General features: G+C 38.4%; 2 protein-coding genes across 5 annotated transcripts; both read left to right on the forward strand.

Annotated features, from left to right (window-relative positions):
* The first annotated feature begins 847 nt into the window (after nt 1-847).
* On the forward strand, nt 848-21,229 carry LOC114239989 (mitochondrial protein C2orf69 homolog). 3 transcript variants are annotated; one of them, XM_028170437.2, is made up of 10 exons: nt 848-986; nt 4,958-5,143; nt 6,233-6,360; nt 6,966-7,070; nt 7,502-7,592; nt 8,991-9,073; nt 10,337-10,489; nt 11,310-11,416; nt 12,120-12,232; nt 12,889-21,229. In XM_028170437.2, exons 2-10 carry the CDS (start codon nt 4,979-4,981, stop codon nt 13,018-13,020), a joined length of 1,077 nt encoding a protein of 358 aa, XP_028026238.2. In that variant the 5' UTR covers nt 848-986; nt 4,958-4,978; the 3' UTR covers nt 13,021-21,229. The 3 variants fall into 3 exon arrangements, with proteins under 3 accessions (XP_028026238.2, XP_028026239.2, XP_028026240.2); XM_028170438.2 differs by lacking the exon at nt 848-986 and having other exon boundaries at nt 5,005-5,143; nt 6,221-6,360; XM_028170439.2 differs by lacking the exon at nt 848-986 and having other exon boundaries at nt 5,029-5,143; nt 6,198-6,360.
* On the forward strand, nt 880-2,477 carry LOC114239990 (TWiK family of potassium channels protein 18). 2 transcript variants are annotated; one of them, XM_089727998.1, is made up of 2 exons: nt 880-986; nt 1,340-2,477. In XM_089727998.1, exon 2 carries the CDS (start codon nt 1,371-1,373, stop codon nt 2,397-2,399), a length of 1,029 nt encoding a protein of 342 aa, XP_089584124.1. In that variant the 5' UTR covers nt 880-986; nt 1,340-1,370; the 3' UTR covers nt 2,400-2,477. The 2 variants fall into 2 exon arrangements, with proteins under 2 accessions (XP_089584124.1, XP_028026241.1); XM_028170440.2 differs by lacking the exon at nt 880-986 and having other exon boundaries at nt 1,010-2,477.
* Nucleotides 21,230-21,975: the final 746 nt, after the last annotated feature.

A 21,975-nucleotide genomic window follows, 5' to 3' on the forward strand; every position in this document is an offset into this window, starting at 1 on the left:
TGATCATTTTGGAACAAATTGAATTTCATATTCAGAATCTAGAGTTCAAATCAATTTCTTAAGCGTTTCAATTTTTATAAATAAAAGTGCTGTCAGAATTTATTCACATAAAACACATTTTAAAGTTGAACGATTATTTGCAGTAAATACGTCGTTGAACTCATAAAGTAATGATGTTATTTATATTGTTCTAAAGCTATATTATAAGATCGCCGAGGACAGGAAGGCGTAGGTAACCATAGCGCATCGAGTAATCAACACTTTACGCTAGGCACGACCTTCAGCAATGAAGAGACCGACTCAGAACTTCAGAAGAAGTAGAAGAAAGCTTAGTCACCTGTCAAAATTAAATTATTGTTGTAAAGTATTGTTCTTGAGATTATTGTGACTTGAAATCAGAGGTTACGCTAAGACGATAAACAATCAATTTTACATGAGTTTGTAACGTTCTTTATATTTTAGATTATGAACTATGGAAGATTGTGTAATTCTAAATCACTAACAATCAACGTAGTAATAACCAAAAAATTTGTAGTAATTATTGATATCTGATATTGTAAAATTTATGAGATTATTTGTCCAGCTTCGGAAGACCACCTCTGTTCGGTGCCGGGGTAGGATTGGCGAAATTTTTATATTCAGTTCGATGGAATCATGTCGCATGTCATCCCAAATTTCTATTATTTATAGCTCCTGTTCGATTTCCACAAAAATTTGATGATGATTGATGATTTAAAAAATCAAACATTGTTCATGATAATCCATGTCACGATTGTTTTTCGGACTTAGAATCGGTGGTCATGCACGATTCTACGATAAATCGATGTTTTAATAATGTGAATGAATTGTCTACATCCCTAATTACAAACGAATTTTAAAAAAAGAATAATAAATACTTTATACATAAATAAACATAAATATTTCATAAAAGTCAGATTTCATAAATAATTAGATGCCATGAAACAAATTACAATGAAAAATTGACTGTAAGTATGGAATATTTTTAAAATTTTATTAAGGTTTTTGAACTTGTTGCTATTACTGTTCTATAAACTAGACCTATTTTGTTTAATAATTGTACGGACGACAGCGAAGAAGTCATTGACATAGTATATTTAAATCGACGGAAGAAGTAAATAGATTAACAATTTGTAAAAAAAATGCGTGTCTGAGTTTATATTTTCGAAGTGTAATGTTTTGTAAATGGTTTTGTAATCATACTTCAAAAACATAGTATCTGGCATAATGCCAACCGGTGCTGGAAATAGAATGAATGACGCGACTACTACACTAGATTCCAGTCATAATCCACATTAGTTTATTAATTTGCAATGGATAGACAACCTGTCAATGCGAGTTACCATGGTTCAATGAGGAGCCGGGACTCATCGTCAACCGGAAGCGATGCAAGAGAGAAAATCAAAGATTGCTTCAGGAAGTTCGTAGCGTTCATGTTCACGCAAGTGGGTGTTGGTGCTTTGGTTGTATGCTATGCGATACTCGGCGCTGCTAGCTTCATGCATATCGAAAAGGACAACCCTGATGAGCAACTCCAACATGTACGAAAGTGGAGACAAAGTTGTGCCGAAGAACTCTGGAACATAACAGTGGCGAACAACATTTTTAATGAGACTTCGTGGGTGTTAAAAGTGGACAAAGTTCTAAAAGTATTTCAAAACAATATTACAGCAGCAGTGCACACAGGCTACAATGGACGTTCCCCTGAGGATATATGGTCCTTTCCAGCAGCTCTTATGTATTCGTTATCTGTATTTACAATGATTGGATATGGAAACATCATACCTAAAACAATATGGGGCAAAATAGTGACCATAGCTTATGCATGCTTTGGTATACCTATTTACATTCTGTATTTTTGTAACATGGGTAAAGTATTAGCTCAAACATTTAAATGGTTGTACATAACAGCTCACGAGTGTAGCCGGAGAGATGATGCAGTATTCGAAGAGGGTGAGATTATACCTGTCAAAAGGAAGATAACTGTACCGTCAACAGCGTGTCTTTGGGTTATATCATTTTACATTTTAACAGGCACCATCATGTTCGGAGCCTGGGAGAAATGGAACTATCTAGATTCAACTTATTTCTGCGTGATAAGTTTATGCAAAATTGGTTTTGGTGACTTTGTACCTGGTGCCAACATATCAGATTCAGCTGGCGGGTCACACTTAAAGCTGGTTATAAATTTTATCTATGTGCTCCTTGGGATGGGTTTGGTGGCGATGTGCTATAATCTTATGTGTGAGGATGTGAGAGTTAAAGTTAGAGAATTAAAAGAAGATCTTAAAAATTGTCTTGACGATATTACCCTGAAGATAACAGTTTGCATGAATGACACGAAACATTTCCATCAAAAACAATCGAGACACGTTAAGTGAATCATTATATCTTTAAAACTTATTATAATTTTAATTTGTTCTTGTATTGAATAATTGTTTTAATAAATCATGGAACAGTTTCATTTGTTTTTAATAAATAATTAAATATAGTAAAATAAATGCCCAAAAAGAAATAAGATCTTTGATTCTATTAAAAACAAAACAATTAGATTTATGGTGGCCCGGCAAATTATTTGTGTATCAGTGGGAATCTTCACCTCACCTATTTAAACTGAAGGGCGGAGTACAATACAACTGCGATTTAGACCTCATATTTTAAGGTCTAGTAATGACGACTATGGGCTCCGGTATCCATTTGACGTCAGAGATGAACTTACTCACTCATCTCTGAGATAAACAAGTAACAAAAAACGAACTGTGTTTCAAAATATCAAAATCTAAAACTAAATTATTATTTTTTATTGTCCTTGTTGGCAGACGAGCATCCGGCCCACCCGAAGGTAAGTGGTTACGGTTACCGTCGCCCATGGACTTCAGCATTTCCAGGGGCAGAGCCAAGCCGCTGTCCACCGAAAATAACATCGGCACCCCACTTTAATTGATTTTCCAAATGTGTAATGTCATTGCTATCGTCATCTCTCTGGCTCTACCCTTATCGGCAAATGGTAGCTGACAAAAAAATTAAATTGCGTCAATAGTCAATACTGAAATAATTATTATGACTTCTCTTTTCGATTCAAAATATGTATATCTATAACGAATGTTTTATGTGTCAACATTTTTCACTTTCGCGTATATAGTAAGTGAACGAGAACACAGACTACCTGGTAGTAAGTGGTTACAATAAATGTATCGACACCTAGGATACCGATTGCGAATATTCAAGAACGTCTATACGTGATACAATTGAAATATTTTATTAAACAAACGTAAACAGAACTATGAGGTGGATAACTAATAAAAAACAAATATATAAGGACCGTTGACATATCCACGCCAGTAGCAAATCGCCATCAGATTTTTTTTGTGTGTGGATTAGACTTTTTGTTGACATTTTGGCCAACGTTCCCCTCTTCCTCGCATCGTTTTCCTCATTACTGAGGGTCGTGACTCCCCCGCTGCATCAGTTTCTCCCGTACGATTTCCCTCCATCTGCTGCGATCCTTAGCTTCGTGAAGGGCATTGTGGAAGTTAATGTTCAAAGAAGATCGTATTTGGTCCGACCATCTCGTGGGACTGCGACCTCTGGGACGTTTACCATCTTCCTTGTTTTTTTAATTTTTTTATTGCCTTTGTAGGCAGATGGGCATACGGCCCACCTGATGGTGAGTGGTTACCGTCGCCCATGGACTTCAGCAATGCCAGGGGCAGAGCCAAGCCGCTGCCTACCGAAAACTTTTCTGTCAACATCAGCTGTTCAAGATTGTGACCCTCTTTACGTGAAATATATCCGAAGAATTACAGTAACCTACAAGGCATAATATAGCAGCCGTGTATATGGCCAAGCGTTATAAATGCACAAAAACGTTTTTAAAAAACTGTAATGTAACAGACATTTTGTCGAAAATGTTTACAAACTGTATACCCACAAACGATCATCTTTTTCTATTAGCGAAGACCGTACCATAATCGATTGAGTAATTTTAAAGAAATAGAGGCCGACATAGACTTCGTTTTATATTATTTAGATAATAAGTTATAATAAGTAATAACGGCCGTATGGTGTAGTGGTAAGTGACATGGTCACAACACAAGGGGGTCGCGGGTTCGAATCCCGCCAAGGGAGGATATTTGTATGATAAATATAAAAATGTCTTTTCCAGGGTTATAGATGTATATTAAATATATGTATGTGTATAATAAAAGTATTACATTTATTTCCGTTATCTGGTACCTGTAACACAAGTTCTTTACGAACTTACCACGGGACCAGTTAATGTGGCGTGATTGTTAGTAAATATTTTATTATTTTTTTATTATTACATATTTATTTATTTAAAGTTAAAATATTTCGAACAACATTCACACTATTGGTCGTATTAAGATCTAAATTAACCAAAGATCCACGGGTTCAGCCGACAATCATCGTCCAATAAAAATACATTATTTTTTTAATCCAGTAATGTTTTATCAAAAACTCGCCCAAAAACATAGCAGCCGTCTCTGGAAATTCTATAATTCGCTATGGCATCTTATTTCCGGTAGCCGCTCAATATTAGTAGGGTTATAAAATTGTCTGTCCTAAGCAACGACGATGTTCACGATTGACTTTCACGGTGAAGGAATAACATCGTGTAATAAAAACCAAACCCGCAAAAAGTTTAATTTGCGTAATTACTGGTGGTAGGACCTCTTGTGAGTCTGCACGGGTAGGTACCACCGCCCCGCCTATTTCTTCCGTGAAGCAGTAATGCGTTTCGGTTTGAAGGGTGGGGTAGTCGTTGTAACTATACTTAAGACCTTAGAACTTATATTTCAAGGTGTGTGGCGCATTTACTTTGTAGATGTCTATGGGCTCCAGTAACCACTTAACACCAGGTGGGCTGTGAGCTCGTCCACACCTCTAAGCAATAAATAAATAAATGTGTGGCTTCCAGGCTGGACGTCGTCTCTTAACGATGATGGAACAAAGAGCCGCTAGTGTGACTAGTGACGAGCAGTCACCGCTGCGGTTGCGACGTGTCTTTGGATTTAAGGGTCGCGTGAACGACACCCTGTTCCACCCGGCAACGGTGCGCGTTGCACCCCAGCAACTTTTGGTCTATTTCGGTGGTGACATACAGGTGGGTAGGATGAATTTATCCTAAACTGTCAATTTCAACGTATGTGCTAAGTAAATAATAATAATAAAAAAACCGACTTCTCGATTGGAATACATTAATTAAACACAATAATACGATCACCTTGAACGTAGTTCACCTTACTGTATTGTTTTCAAATAATTTGCAAAATTTTAATCGAAAGACATGCATAAGACTTTTAATTGAATATCGAACCTCTTATTTTTAAGTCGGTTAAAATGAACAAACAAAAAATAATTTCAAAAGAAAGTTATTTATATTACTGAGCGCTTGAAAATGATAGTGAAATGCTAAAAAGCTATCTGTGAACACAGACACATACAGAGATACTATTTTTTTTTGTGACCGATACTAGGTCGTCTTGTGAGATCTTGTCAGTAATGACCTCACGTACAAGCTACACGGCTACGTACATATGGGCCTAGGTAATTTGACGCCATTTGACCCGTGAGCACCTCATTCTCAGATCACGCATAATTTTTTCGCGCCAAAACTAAGCAGAATGAGGGTACGTTCGTTTGCGGATGCAAGCTTTGGGTTAGTTTTTATTCAGTCGTCGTGGTGGTCGGTCGTGAACACGCATTTCCCAAAAAATAATTCGACCGCTCACGATTTGATTTTTTTTTTATTGCTTAGATGGGTGGACGAGCTCACAGCCCACCTGGTGTAAAGTGGTTACTGAGACCCATAGACATATACAACGTAAATGCGCCACCCACCTTGAGATATAAGTTCTAAGGTTTCAAGTATAGTTACAGCTGCTGCCCCACCCTTCAGACCGAAACACATTACTGCTTCACGGCAGAAATAGGCAGGGTGGTGGTACCTACCCGCGCGAACTCACAAGAGGTCCTACCACCAGTAATTATTTATTTATTATTATTATTTATTTATTTAGCACTTACACATATTAAATAAATAAATAGATAAAGGTACTATTCCAAAATCAGTACTGTAGCAGTACAGTTTGAACGCAGTGAGAGCAAAGACGTCTGAGTAATACGTGACTTAACTGAACTGTTACGAACCTTTCTAGAAATATGTCATTAAAATGGGCAGTCTGATCTATAGGACTACCCAGAAATAATGGAGGCACATCACGAGAACTGTAAATACGTGAAGTGGAACCTCGAGAACGTGGCTAAGATGCTCAGGAACAACTTCCCGACGAAGCACATACTCATAGTTAGGCCATCTAGGTGAGATTCAAGATTGATGACGTAATAAGAATGTTTATGCAAATAACATTAAGGCCGTATGGCTCCAGCGCCCTTTGTATCGCGTGTCGCTGTGAGAATTAAGAAAAATGTAGCTTTTATTCGGAGCAGGGCCCTGAAACTACGATAGGTACTTTAAGACAAATATTTTTTTGTATGGAAACTAGCGACATCTTGTAGCGGATGCCTCTAAACTTATATGTTGTTAAAGTTAAAGTATTTAATTATTGTATAACTAAACACAAAGAAAAACATACAAGTCTTTATTTGCTATAGACAAATTGATTAAATTTGTTGTTTCTGAAAATTTACGAAATCCTTCATTAAAAATAAAATATAGGATAACTAATATGGTACTGCCATCTACAGGAGCAATGAGAAACTAATCAATGCGAAGCCATCTAGTGGCCGACACCCATAAACATTTTTGTTGAGTGCTTGAGTTGCCTATCTATAACTAATTTATGTGTATTATCTATGATTCGGAACACTTGAAGCGTACGCTGCGCGTATGTATTAAAAACTCAAACTTGAAAAGCATTTTTTTATCGCTTGGGTTTGTATAAATTAAATTTGAATCCCCCCAGGATAGAATACAAAAGCTTCAGTTGCTACGACAACTTCGTTCCCAGCAACAACGCCGGCGTGCCGGAACACACCCCCACTCATAATGCCCTCCAACATCTGGAAAGGTAAGCACGTGTAGCTAAAACTACTATTTATTGGCACAATACACCGACCGAATCATGACATTTCGTAACGAAAAAAACCTAACACCCCTCACTCCGCCTACCATGTAGCTCGCGTTCAACACATTCACACGTTGCGCTTGTGTAGTGTTTGTGAATAAGCGCGCGGCGTGACGTCGCACTGCATACGCATCATGAAAAGTCTGCCCATCACTTTCTCGCGCGGTCTAGCTTATGAATGTGAAGGGGACAGTTAATGTTTTGCTTTTATTAATATTTAATATAGCGTGGTCTTGTTTTATTATTGTTTTAATATTAAATTATCATTGTCTAATTATAATTTCATAAGTTGATAAAAAATGCTATGCAATAGCTTTACCGCGGCAGTTCCCGAGTGCCACACGTTTGTTATTTTGTTTTCTTTTTTTTTTCAGATTAATAAAATCGGTTGGCGAACGTTTGAAAGATGTGTCGAGTCCTCCTCCTCCTTCGCTCCTCGAAGAGTCTCAACCTGAACAGCCCAATGTGAGTATTATTTTGCATAGTAATCGTATTCTATTTCAATAATGGCTCTTTGGATTTACTCACCATATATTTTTTTCGAACACTTGATGAAACGATACGACCCCCGCCCCCTTTTTTTTTTCGGGCAGGGAACCGACAGATTCGACCGCCGCCCTGTAGACTTGGCATTTGTTTTAATATATATGTATATCTTTTATTTATTGGTTAAATGGGTGGACGAGCTCGCAGCCTAACCTGGTATTAAGTGGTTACTGGAGCCCATAGACATCTACAACGTAAATGCCGCCACCCACCTTGAGATATGGGCTCTAAAGATTTAGTGTAGTTACGACGGCTGCCCCGCCCTTCAAACAGAAACGCATTACTGTTTCACGGCAGAAATAAACAGGGTGGTGGTGCCCACCCGCGCGGACTAACGTCCAACCGCCAGTAAGACGTTCATTTGGCATCGATATATGGACCGTTTATTTTGAAAGTGGTGTAAGTCCATTTTTGAGAAAAATGAGCTATCACGTAATTCATACTTAATTTAATGTAATTTTTTTATATATAACTAGTCCGTGTTTAATTTCTCAAAAAAATCCCATGTTTTGTACAACTTAAAATCGGTCGGTAAATGAAATTGCATAATCATCGATTATGAAAGTGGTGTAAGTCCAATTGACAGAGGTATGTGGCATAGCAGATGGATGCCGATCAGTGTTTTGATCAGAATTTAAAATTATCAATTTATTATCTCTACGTCCTGGAAGACCGTTAAAATTTGAAAAAATCGCCCTTGAGCCTTTGTACCAAAATGCCAGACCTATTACGTACCTATTACGTACGAAAAATATAAAGACATGAAGCAGCTACGACCCTATATACCTCCGGTGCATTATGCATATTTTGAAACACTACCACATGCAGAGAATAAGTAAATTCTTGTAATCAGCATCGTGTAATGACAATGTAATTGCCGTCTAAAATAAAATGTTATGTGTTGTTATGCGTATTTGTAAACAAAATTATATTAAAATGAAGTATATTTTAAGCGATATTTGATTTTTCAAAATTGAAATTAAACGATTTTTACAATTGTCTAATTTTGAAAGTGGTGTAAGTCCATTTACAGCACATAAATATGTGTTATCGTAGTCTAATTAGCCAAAAACAAATTTATATAAACAAATTAAATGTTGATAAAACAATAGAAACAATGCCAGACCTCATATGATTTGCCTGTATTTTTAAATCAACAAATATAGTAATCTTTAATTTTCTCGAAACAAAAGAAAATGGACTTACACCACTTTCAAAATAAACGGTCCATATTTCTTTAAGGATCCGGACTGACGAGGTCTTCGTCGCCTCGAGGCTCGTTACGGTATCGACAGGTTCTTCGTTGTTTCATTGCAGAAATATTCATGCAGCTCACCCGATGGAGCTTCAACCAGCAGAGCGGACCGAGCCGGGAGTCTGGGGGACGCGAGAACCGCGCCGTGAGTAGTAGGTTTTGTTCCAATCGGTGTTGTCTTATTTAAAATTACATAAAATACCATTTTATTTATTTATTTATTTATTATTAACATAGAAGTAGAAACACAATCATAATTTGCTACTGTGCTTGAACTAGGTGATAAAACCTGTATCTCAAGCAGCAGCATATCAACTCTTTAAGCCTTTTAGTGTTTTGGGGATGACGGGGAAGGGAAGATCTTTCACTAGTGTTTTGGAGATGACGACGGAGGAAAGATGTTCTACCGAGCTGGTAATATTGCTAGGTAGATCGACGGCCCGAATGTTGTTGTTCGGAACTTGTATATATGCGAGCTCATCTTGAGAATGTCGTAAGCAAGATTCAGGCATCTGTCAAATATCTTGTGTTCTATGATGGCTACCCGCCACAGTGCTCAGCTTGTTTTGACATGTTTTCCAGAAATCCCTATTTTTTAAGAGATTTTATGACCTGGTAACTAAGATCTTTAGGTCATGTCTTCTTTTAATTTATATTCTTATTTTCATGAAAAATGTAACATGGAGTGAAATGAAATGAAATGAAGATGATTAATTTGAGACATTAATCAACTAGGATGAAATTAAATGAAATGGGATGAGATAATATTCGATAAAAGTCGAAGAAAGTATTAGATGGGAGCAGTAATGGTGGTCATTTATTGAGATTTTTTTAGTGGACTTTTTGGAGGATCCCGAGAAGTTACGTCGTGCGGCTTTGTTTCATTTTCCCACATTTGTGCACTTACACAGATATTAAACCACCATCATTACACATTTAAATCTGAAGAAACATTAAATAGACAAAATAAAACAAATCACACAACTTCACTCCTGGCGTTCCCGCCAAAAAGTCCTGGAGAAATTGCAAAAGAGTACACTTTTTTTAAAAGTACCTTATATAATATTAAAAAAAGAATAATAATAATAATACTAAATTCACATCAAAATAATTTTAAATGGTTATTTATAAACGCTATTAACTTATTCAAAACGTTATACATGCGCGCCCTAAGACACGTCCGTACAGGTTTATATCTAATACCGATAATCAAACTGTGAAAATAGTCGGTATATCGACGCTCCGCACATTATACTCATTAATAGAGAGTCGATCTGTCGACGGTTCGCGCAGTTTTGTGATTTCTCAATTATTTAAATCAGGACGCAATTTTCTGGTTGTTTTGGCCACAAATCGGTATGTGTGGTCGAAACCAGGTTTTCCTGTTTAACGATTTGTTTCGTTACAGTTCTGAAAGCCCCGTGTCCTGGGATAAACTGTCCCTGGAAGGCAGTCGCGTGACCCTGGTCGGGTTCAGCAAGGGCTGCGTCGTGCTCAATCAGATGCTGTACGAGTTTCATTATACGAGTACGTTGACCCCCTCGGACTCAAAGGCGCTCAGGTAATGCATCATCTATTCTCTGTTCTCAATTAATTGACTAATATTACTTATTTATGTATTAGGCATACAATACACATCACAAGCTAAAAATATACATAAAAAACACAACTAAAAAGAAACAAAATCATGCATCAAGGCAACATAAGCCATGTGCGCACGACTAAACAAGACAAAGTGCTGAATATGTACACAATGTTTCTAACAACTCTAGGACAAAACAACACGAAAACTAATATAACTTATAATGTAAGGAAATAATTTTCTTCACAATTAAACAATTACACTACTTAACCTATTATTACCAGTTATTATTACTACTATTAACTGGGAACAAATCACGCCCTTTTTTATATTTAAATAGGTAAAGATAAAACAGTTAACTACCATGTTCTCATGTGATTTTCAAAATATTTCGTGTGTTTACGCAGTAGCTACAGATGAGTTCCAGTGACCCGTATAGAAGCTATTTAAAATATTACTAGAAGCTATTTAAAAGATTCACAGTTAATTCTTTGTGACCCTTATTTATGGATTTCATTGAGAGAAGTTGAGAAGTATGCGTTTGGGATGGTATGGACATGTGATGAGACGAAATGACAATGAGGTTGTCAGAGAGTTTTAATTATGAATGCGAAAGGCTTTAGAGGAAGAGGTAGACCTAAGAAGAACTGGATGGATTTGCGTGAAAGACGATATGTGTAAGAGGGGAGTGAGCGAAGAAATTATATGTGATAGAGGAGTATGGAAGGGGAAGACATATTGCGCCGATCTCAGGTGATCAGGAGAATGATGATGTAGATGATGATTGAATTATTTACAGGTTCATAAATCGTATAGAAGCTATGTACTGGCTGGATGGCGGCCACGCCGGCGGGAAGAACACTTGGATCACAGCTAGGGGACTACTGGAAACCTTGTCTAGATTAGGTAGGAGACTTCATGACAAGTTAACTTACTTCATTGTTTAATCGTTATTATTATGTAGACTTGCAGAGAGAGAAGTTTGAAATTGGTTATAAAACATTAATAAAAATTGAAATAAACCTTATAACGAATTAAAGTTATCTCAGTCGAAGGTATTGTTTAATGATGTGTGAACAACCAACAATTAACTTTATTAATTAAAAGATAGGTAGCTGATGTAAACATAATTAATCAGTTTTCCTTTATCTACTAAAACTCACTAACTGTAAGCATGGCGGTCGGACCCCCGCCCCGCCCGCGTGCTCTCCCCTCAGAGACCCGCGAGAGGGCACAAATAGGTTCTTTTTTATTTCTTACCTAAGCTGATAGCCTTGAGAGGCTATGTCAGCGTAACCGGGCGAGTAGGTGAGCTCACGGGGCCCAAACCGGGAGTGTTGCTAACATTGACCCTAGCAAGAGCAGTGTTTCGCAGAATCTACTACCGGATCGGAAACGGGACCCACTGAGAAGATCCGGCGAGAAACTCAGTGGGCTGTGCCTGAGGGCTAATTTACTCGTACTCGCCGAACCTGTCGCAAGCGACAGGTTCGGCGAGGGCGGTGACCGGTGCTTATGGCACCTAAAAGCACCGTTAATGGATCGGGAGGATCCGTAATGTGTTACAAGTAGGGATGTGCGCGTTAAACCCTTATATTTTTTCTTCCAGATATGACCATATACGTCCACGTGAGCCCGTACCAAGTCAGGGACGAGAGCCGACCCTGGATCGGGCGAGAGGAGAAAGCATTCTCGACCTTACTTAAAACCTTCAGAGCTAGAGTAAGAGATTTGAGAGTATTATAAGTCATTTATTATTCTGTCTATTTCTACTGCGTTCTTGGTTTTTTTTATTGCTTAAGAGGGTGGATGAGCTCACGGCCCACCTGGTGTTAAATGGTTATTGGAGCCCATAGATATTTATAACGTAAATTCCGCCACCCATCTTGAGATATGAGTTCTAAGGTCTCAGTATAGTTGAACAGCTTCCCCGCCCTTCAAACCGGAACGCATTACTGCTTCACGGCAGAAATAGGCAGGGTGGCGGTACCTACCCGCGCGGACTCACAAGAGATCCTACCACCAGTAATTACGCAAATTTTAAATTTTCGGGTTTGATTTTTCCTTCAACGTGCAAGTCAGTTGTGAACATTTGTTAAGTACATATGTCATTAGAAAAAATGGTATCTGCTAGCAGGATTCGAACACCGGTGCATCGCTACATACGAATGCACCCGACGTCTTATCCTTTAGGCCACGACGACTTGAAACTTGACTTGGTGTTGATGGTCGATTCCGCTGCTAGGTAGACTGACTTCATGTCTCAAGGTGCTGTCTGATAAACGCTTCACACCAATTGGGTAGCAACGTAACCGATTTTATCAACAACAACAAAAAGGACTCATTACGTTTGTTATACTCCACAATTGTATGACCAGATACATAGGTACATGCATGGCCGGTCGAAGTCTCCTCACTCGCTGGACATGCATTTCGAGGTGCTGGCCAACTTCAAGCAGGTCCAGGACCTCGACCCTCGACAGCAGGACTCTTCAGACGAGGAGATATAAGTCAGCTACGTATCCGGGCTCCGGACGCCGGTGATCTAAAGACGGGAGCTGGTATTGGGAAACTGTAATCCAAGTGATGACATTTTTTAATTGCTGAATAAAAAAACGACAAATTGAGGGCGATCTCTGAAAACTGGTCTAATTAATAAATGCATTGAAAAAAATCTGTATAATTAACAAGAATGAATGAGTTGAGTGATTTCAAAATGTTTGGCAATACTTCATGTCGGTTGTAAATTATTATTGTATAGATAGCTGTTTAGTATATAATTATAATTTTATTTATTTATTTATTTTATATACTATAACCTGTCCTTAGACATTTACGTGTAGTGTTAAGAAAAACAATATCATAGATGGTGAGTACATGACAATGTCCAGTGACATGTCCATCTCAAGTAACCATTTTATTTTTTCCTAGTGGATCTTGAGGAATTATTCTTCTAAGTCTTTGTAGCGGACGGTTTCTTATTTAGATATTTATACTTTCTTTGGATTTGTTAGGAGGAAGATTTTTACAATAAAATAAAATAAAATTATGATGCAACTTTCATGGCTGACAGTTTATTCTTACTGACTTTAGAAACAAAATTTAAAAATTATAAAAATATAAATGACAGCTTTGCAACTAAACTTTTTACTGCGGTTCCGAACATGCCCCCGGATGTTGAAAGGTTTCCTTTCAACCCAAAACTAATCCGCAATCAGGGGACAAATCTTATTAAACGACCTCTTGATGACTTCGCTTGAAGTACGAATGTCTGCGACCCGGTTGACTCCGTCGGACCCTGGATAGACAGCTACTATGCGGCCCAGTCTCCATTTAAGTGGCGGGAGATTGTCTTCCTTCACCACAATCAGGCTGTGAAGCTTCAGCGATGACTGATTGGTGCGCCATTTTGTTCTTTGCTGCAGCTCACTAATGTATTCCTTTGACTATCTGGACTAAGCTCTAACCGCTGGAACCTGGTGAGATGGCTTAGCCGGCAGTCCTTGTACTCAGCAGCAGGCATTGCAGTAAGGGGTTGGCCAATGAGAAAATGCCCAGGAGTAAGCGGTATCATGTCATCGGGATCGCTTGATAGTGGAGTCAGCGGCCGAGAATTCAATATTGCTTCGATTTGCGTTAGGACAGTGATCAATTCCTCATAAGTTAAATTACAATTTCCCAATACTCTGTGCATATGGAATTTAATAGATTTAACCCCCACCTCCCAAAGACCCCCAAAATGAGGAGAGTAAGGTAGACACAGGTGGAAGTTAATACCTTCTTCGATCAAAGCATCAGGCAAAGAATTGCAATTGGATTTTAAGAATGTACCGATTTATACGCACCGACGAATGACGTACCATTGTCCGAATATATATGAGTAGGCTTAACTCTCCGTGATACAAACCGGCGTAGCGCAGAGAGAAAACTATTGCTGGTTAAATCACCTACTAATTCTATATGGATCGCCTTTGTTTTGAAACATACAATCGCGATGGAGACCTTAACGATTCTACAACCTTGACCAAGGCGGTTAACGGACGAGATGGGTCCAGCATAGTCGATGCCTACACACTCGAACGGGCGACCAGGAGTGAGGCGGTGCACAGGTAAATTTCCCATAAGAGGAGTAACTGTTTGTGCTCGCATGCGAATACATCTTATACAATTATGGTAAGTGGCCTTGGCCAAATTGCGACCGCCAATAGGCCAGTGGACTTCTCTTATAGAAGCTAATAATAGTTGGGGCCCAGCGTGCATAAGCCTAATATGTTCAGCCTTGAATACGAGTTTTGTGAGAATGTGAGTGGACTGTAGGATTATAGGATATTTTTTCTCATACGAAAACTCCGACGCGTTTCCAAACTTGCCACCAACACGCATAATTTGAGCGTCATCAAGGAAGACATTGAACTTGTTGAGGGGACTTTTAGGAGATAACGAATGTCCCTGAGTTAGGAGCTTGTATTCGACAAACGAATCAGACTGAGCTTCCTAATAATCAAGTTCAAAGCGTTCTGTAACTCTTTAGAGCTTAAATGACTGATTTATGGATATAGCTTTCTGCATACATGTATTGCATGTAATTTACTAGGCAACATTTTAAGCCAGCCTAACACAATCGTCGAGTCAGTCCAAAAAGTAGTATGCCTGACCTGAACCCGGAGTGAATCAATAGCCTTCTCATAGAGGCGCACTCCTACCAGAGCCCCGCAGAGCTCCAACCGAGGGATCGTCGTTAGCTTTAATGGAGCCACTTTACTCTTGGCCATAAGTAACGAGACCTTGATTCGTCCATACACGTTCGCGCTTCGTGCATAAAGGCAAGCACCATAGGCGCTTTGTGACGCATCTGTAAAAATGTGGAGATCCGCGTAAGTATAAGCCTCGCAAACAATAAGGCGAGGGATGCGCAAATTATTTAAAAGCGGAAGGCTTTTAATTAAATTAGCCCAAATTTTGGCTATTTCAAATGGGAGCTGTTCGTCCCATGATAACTTATGAACCCATAGCCGCTGCAATAGTATTTTAATAGGAATAATGCAGGGAGAAACTAACCCCATGGGATCAAAAATGCGTGCAGTGACCGAAAGCATAGAGCGTTTCGTAGAAGGCGAGGCTTCACACGAATCGACAGAGAAAGAAAGCTCATCTGTGGCTGTCTGCCAATTGAGGCCTAATGTCTTACACGACTCAAGGGATCCGATATTTAAACTGAGGGACGAACTATCGTCGCACGGATCACCGGTAAGACAGAGTAGAGGATCGTTGGACTTCCACTTGCGCAGAGGCATCCTGGCGGAGGCGAGCTCTGCGGCGGCAACTTTTCCTTAATGTCCAACGTCTCCTGAAATGAGTCAGACCCCGTGAGGAGATCATTCACGTAGAAGTCGTGAATGATGATCTCTGAGATCTTCTTGTCACTGCATTTAAGGCCGATCTGCTTAAGACATTACGGCAAGGTAACTAGAGTTGTCTGTCACTTAAGCAGTCCGCAGATCGTTTTAAGGGTACACGCACACGAAAACAACCATCAGCTAGACGTTTCGTATTTTTAACGAAATGTTCTAAACATTTTCGTTCCTCCTCGGAGTATGATGACTTAAGGCCGACTTCCTTCGGCTGCCAGAACCGCGACAGCAAGTTCTGAGTGTCATTAACGCCGAGATCAAGATCTTGAGAAATGTCTGCAAGTTTTGTAAAGTTGCACATTAGGGGAGCATATCCATGACCATCACTTAGATCCCCGGAAACCACCAACCAGCCAAGTCGAGTTTCCCAGAGGATCGAGATGTTATCTCCCAGATTGATCTTTCGTGTCCCGAGCAGATCCCAAAAGACATTAGATCCAATTATCATGTCAATTTCTGACGCCTTATAAAATTGGGGATCGGCTAAAATAATATTAGCGGGAATATTTAAATGCGAAACATCAAATGAATGGCAAGGCACGTCGTCAGTTATGGACGGCAATACATAACAAAGAAGACATTTGGAATAATTTTCAGTGCGTGAACTGAAAGAAACATAACACATTTTTGAAGTGTTCGTTCTAGTCTTATCGATGCCGAAAATAGGTTTATCTATATCAATATACTTGGCATTCAATAAGCGACCCGTTTTCTCACTAATTATGCAAGACGAACTCGCACAATCCAGAAGAGCACGTATGATGTGCTCGTGACCATTACTATCGACAACTTTAACGAGAGCCGTCGCAAATATACCATCTTTACTAATCTCTGAAGGTGCGGCGGCAGAATACGTGGCTAACGTTAGGCCGTGGTTACCAGGAGGTTCAGGCTGGATGGCGGAGGCGATTGCCGTAGTGTCACGCTTAGGAGCGGGCTGATTAATTCTCTGTTTATTATTAGAATAGGTGTGCAGCAGCGTATTATGCCTACGCTTACATAAAGTACAACCACCTTTTTTGCAGCGATTCGAATAGTGACCACTACGAAAGCAGTTGTAACACACCTTGAACTGAGGAATTAATTCCCATCTCTGCTCATTATTAAGGCTCAGAAATTTATCGCAATTATAAAGATAATGCTCACCCTTACAGTGTGGGCACGATGTTGTACCGGAACCAGAAATAATACTAGCGCCGCCACTCGACGACAGCTGCGTTCCGGAGACAGAAACTAATGTTTTAATTTTCTGACCTTTAGGTGACTGTGGTGGCTGAACTTGTGTGTGAAGAAGGCTAGGGCGAGTAAATTCCATCGTTTCTAATAGATCGGCCCGGTTACGAATGAAATCGAGAAATATGGACAAAGAAATGGGTTTTTCTTTATCAAGACGACCTTTGCACTCTTCCCATTCACGCAGCGTCTTCTGTTCGATTTTACGACTCATCATGTGGATGAGAAGAGTGTCCCAATGATCAGTCGGTTCGCCCAGCGACTCCAAAGCTTTCAGGCTTTTATTCAGCTGATCTATGAAACGTCTTAAATTAAACGAAGATTCACTCTTTATTGCGTCTATATTAAATAAATTATTAACATGTGTTTGAATTAATAGGCGCTTATTATCGTACCTCTCACATAACAGCTTCCACCCCACAGAATAGTTGCTGGCAGAGAACTGAATCTCCTGAAGCAGTACAGCAGCAGAGCCTTCTAGCGAGGCCCTGAGGTAGTGGAATTTATTAATTTCTCCTATCGCCTCGTTCGAATGTATAAGACTACTGAAGGTGTCATGGAATTCCAGCCAGTTGTTATATGAACCATTAAATTTGGGTAGACTAATGGTAGGCAATTTAACCAGGCTATGATTGCTCACATGAGAACAACTCTCAAAACTATGCGCATCGGTTTGTAACAGTTTAGAATTACGAGAAAGAATCTCCTGAGCCTGTGAAAGGGATTTGTAATAAATCGATTCGAAATCTTCTCTCTCTGTGCTTTGCGAGCTGAAATCATCAGCGAGGCATTCTATTTTAGTTTGTACTACGTCATATTGTTCAAATAATAATTCGATCTTACCGATTCTTAATTGCAATTCATTTACTTGTTGCTGATTCAACGTACCGCTCAATTCCTCGATGTACTTTCTGAATGTAGTCAATCGGCCTTTTAGACTAGCTCGTTTTTTAACTAACTCCTTTTCTTCTTTCTCACTCATTTCGGAATTATTTGGGCAGAAGCGGGCTAGTTAATCTGGCATTGATAGAAGTTACAATTGAAATAATGAACTATAATGACAACTAAAATGAACTATACAGTCACACTATTATGTACGCACCTATAATTAATAAATAAATAATAATTTTACAAGTGTGAGAGACATAGACTATTACCAAAAAAATGCCAACAAAAACACATTAAACAAACCACATAGTTAACCCAGCTTGTAATATGATAAATATAAATAATCTAAACAAAAAACAGAGTAATGGGTTACACATCACTAATTTGTCCTGAATATCAAACTTTGATCACTTCCCTTATTTCCTGGGTATCTCGGCTCGATGGACCATGTAGCGGACGGTTTCTTATTTAGATATTTATACTTTCTTTGGATTTGTTAGGAGGAAGATTTTTACAATAAAATAAAATAAAATTATGATGCAACTTTCATGGCTGACAGTTTATTCTTACTGACTTTAGAAACAAAATTTAAAAATTATAAAAATATAAATGACAGCTTTGCAACTAAACTTTTTACTGCGGTTCCGAACAGTCTTCTTGTAGTCATCTGGTTGTGGTCTATTAGATGTTTAGCAAGGTTATGTGGATAGGGTTCGAATCTTTCATGATAAAATTCAGCTCTATGGTTATTTTCCCGCCATGAGAAACTCCTTTGCCCCTCTCGTAGTAGACAGACCACTCAATTGTCCGCGGCTGCACTTGGCAGTTAGAGACCATATTTGGAAGCCGCGTTTGGTGACGCAGAGCAAGTGCTATTGGGAATCGCCGGATCTGTTCAGTGGGTCGCGGTTACGATTCGATAATAAATAAATAAATATTTACTAACAATCACGCCACGTTAACTGGTCTCGTGATAAGTTCGTAAAGAAATTGTGTTACAGGTACCAGATAACGGAAATAAATGTAAGATTTTTATTATACACATACATATATTTAATATACATCCATAACCCTGGAAAAGACATTTATATTTATCATACAAATATCTTCCCTTGACCGGATTCAAACCAGCGACCCCCTTGTGTAGTGACCATGTCACTTACCGCTACACCAGACGGCCGAAATAGATTCATTGAAGCACTGCTCTTGTTAGGGCCAGTTTTAGCAATTCTCTCAGGTTGAACCCGTGAGCTCATTAGGCCACTAACGATTAGGTAGGAAAAATTTTTTTTTTTTTTTTTTTTTTTTTTATTGCTTAGATGGTTGGACGAGCTCACAGCCCACCTGGTGTTAAGTGGTTACTGGAGCCCATAGACATCTACAACGTAAATGCGCCACCCACCTTAAGATATAAGTTGTAAGGTCTCAGTATAGTTACAACGGCTGCCCCACCCTTCAAACCGAAACGCATTACTGCTTCACGGCAGAAATAGGCAGGGCGGTGGTACCTACCCGCGCGGACTCACAACAAGTCCTACCACCAGTAATTACGCAAATTATAATTTTGCGGGTTTCACTTTTATTGCACGATGTTATTCCTTCACCGTGGAAGTCAATCGTGAACATTTGTTGAGTACGTATTTCAATAGAAAAATTGGTACCCGCCTGCGAGATTCGAACAGCGGTGCATCGGTTCAACACGAACGCACCGGACGTCTTATCTTTTAGGCCACGACGACTTTTATCGAAGAAGGTTGCCCAGACCACGAAAACAGTATGTAATGGTTGTAAATGTGTCAATGTTTATGTAATTTGAGCAAGAAAACAGGTTTTAAATCAACATGAGCGTGTAATGCGCAAGGTTCTAGGTTAAAAATAGGCTGTCAAAATTATTAGGTTTTTTTTTTCGTACCTATTCTAGCAACCTCGAGAGGTTATACTAGATTCGCCGAATTAGTAGGTGAGCTCACGGGGCTCAATCTTGATGATGACGATTACTACGTTAACAGTGTCGAATGCTTTCATTAAAAATATGTAAAAATAAATGCATTAACTAGTGAGGTAAAATGTATTATTAGACAACAGGTATAAACAACGAAACCTCTAGAACAGGGATGGGCAAATATTTTGATAGTCGGGCCACATTGCAGATGAAAATTTGACCTCGGGCCAAACAGTTTTTTTTTCTAATTTTATATTGTGCGACTATTATACATACTTGTAATTGTTCAATTATCATAATATTTTCGATCAGGAGGTGCTGAAAAGAGCGGTTGTCCGGGAGAAAATTTTTGCTCCTACCGGCCCTAATAACGTGTATAAGTATTGCTTAATATTTTATCTAAAGAAATTTATGCACCAATTTATGTTAGACAAAAATTAATATTTGTGTTTTTAATAATAATATATTCAATGCTTCACGGGCCAGACCAAATTCTACCGCCATTTGCCCAGGCCTGCTCTAGAACCTACTGAAAGACCTTGGCTCTAGAGCCGGTTTTTATCAAATTTGATTAAACTGGGAGGGGAATGCGGAGGATAGACCCCTAAACCCACACCAGGGTCAAAATTCCAGTGGGATTCTTCAGATAATTCTCTCTCTCTGCAACTCGATGGACCGGACATCCGTAATGTGTGAACTAAGATTTTCGTCTCAACGATATATTTTTTTTTTTTTTTTAATAACATGTATATTTTGTTTTAAAATATTATAGCATTAGCTAAGGTTCTGTAGGTGCGCTGTGGAACTCGGTCGGACGTGATTAAAAGATGTATAAAAATATTTTAGATACTTCTTTGATTGTACTAATTGAAATCAATAAAAAATAATTAACATGTCACTGCTTGTTAATCCATTATCATTATGATTCATATTTCGCAACTTTAGAATTGAAGTGGCTGAATCCAAAATTCTTATTTCTTTGTAAACTAAAAAAATTATACGTTCAGTTTCGATTTTAATAATTTAAGCCTAAAGCGCATACCTTAAAATTTAAAGGCCATTTTTTTTTAAAGACGAGATTATGAATTTTAAGTTTATCGGCAGCGTAATAGTTTATATTTTGTCTATTCATATTTCTAATGTCAATAAATTAGTACCTATGTGTCTATTTATTACTGGAGAGTATGTTTCAATTATTGAACAATAAGAACTAAAATATCTTGAAAATAAATATCTTATTCAGGATTTGTTTTTTTTTTTTCTTTGGGCCAATGGGTATAAATAAGTCTACTAGTAAGCAGTAAGCCTATATAAAGAGATTTCGTGAGTTCATGGACAGTAACTCTGATCAATCTATGACTAAACGGACTGGAACTTTGATAACTGTACAAGTTAATATAGTCTTCAGACTAAATTTCACTAATCAATATTTCAATCGTTTATACTATTTTTCTAAGTAAATAAATGTACTTAGCGTTTTGACGATGATGAAATAACATACTAAAAAAATAAGTAATAGTTAAAAAAACTAACAAAATACGCTTTTATAGAAAATCCAACTAAAAAAAGAAAATTTGAATTAAAAATAGTGTAAGAAAAAATTATTTTATTATTGATCGTTTCTGCAACAAATCGGTCATGCACTTGGGATTGAAGAACGGAAGGGCAGTCTTCATACAATACAAAAATATAATTTATAAAAATATTTAAGTAAGCGTCCCGATGGGGAGGGTGATGGAGAGATGTACTCCGCACTAAATGCTTCACTTCCCCCCTTTGCCTTTCATGAGTTCTGTCTTATGCGAGGTTCGGACGTGGGTTGTTGAGCTACAGGTTTTAGTCGGTTCGACTCCGACATACCCCACCATTCCCAGTGGAGGGCGAAATCTGGCGGTTTAGTCCTGACAAAAAAAAATGGGATGGCAATCTAACATCGATAATTATCAATCACTATTATGCAATGAATCGATCTTATGACAAACTCGAAATTG

The sequence above is a fragment of the Bombyx mandarina genome, chromosome 06, assembly GCF_030267445.1.
Source record: "Bombyx mandarina strain Sakado chromosome 06, ASM3026744v2".
In the NCBI taxonomy this organism is placed as follows: Eukaryota; Metazoa; Arthropoda; class Insecta; order Lepidoptera; family Bombycidae; genus Bombyx; species Bombyx mandarina.

Coding starts and splice junctions, on each gene's coding strand:
- LOC114239990 (XM_028170440.2), top strand. CDS start 1,332: ATGGATAGACAACCTGTCAATGCGAGTTACCATGGTTCAATGAGGAGC.
- LOC114239989 (XM_028170437.2), top strand. CDS start 4,979: ATGATGGAACAAAGAGCCGCTAGTGTGACTAGTGACGAGCAGTCACCG. Junction 5,144..6,232: donor ATTTCGGTGGTGACATACAG/GTGGGTAGGATG, acceptor TCTGATCTATAG/GACTACCCAGAAATAATGGA. Junction 12,233..12,888: donor TTAAAACCTTCAGAGCTAGA/GTAAGAGATTTG, acceptor TTGTATGACCAG/ATACATAGGTACATGCATGG.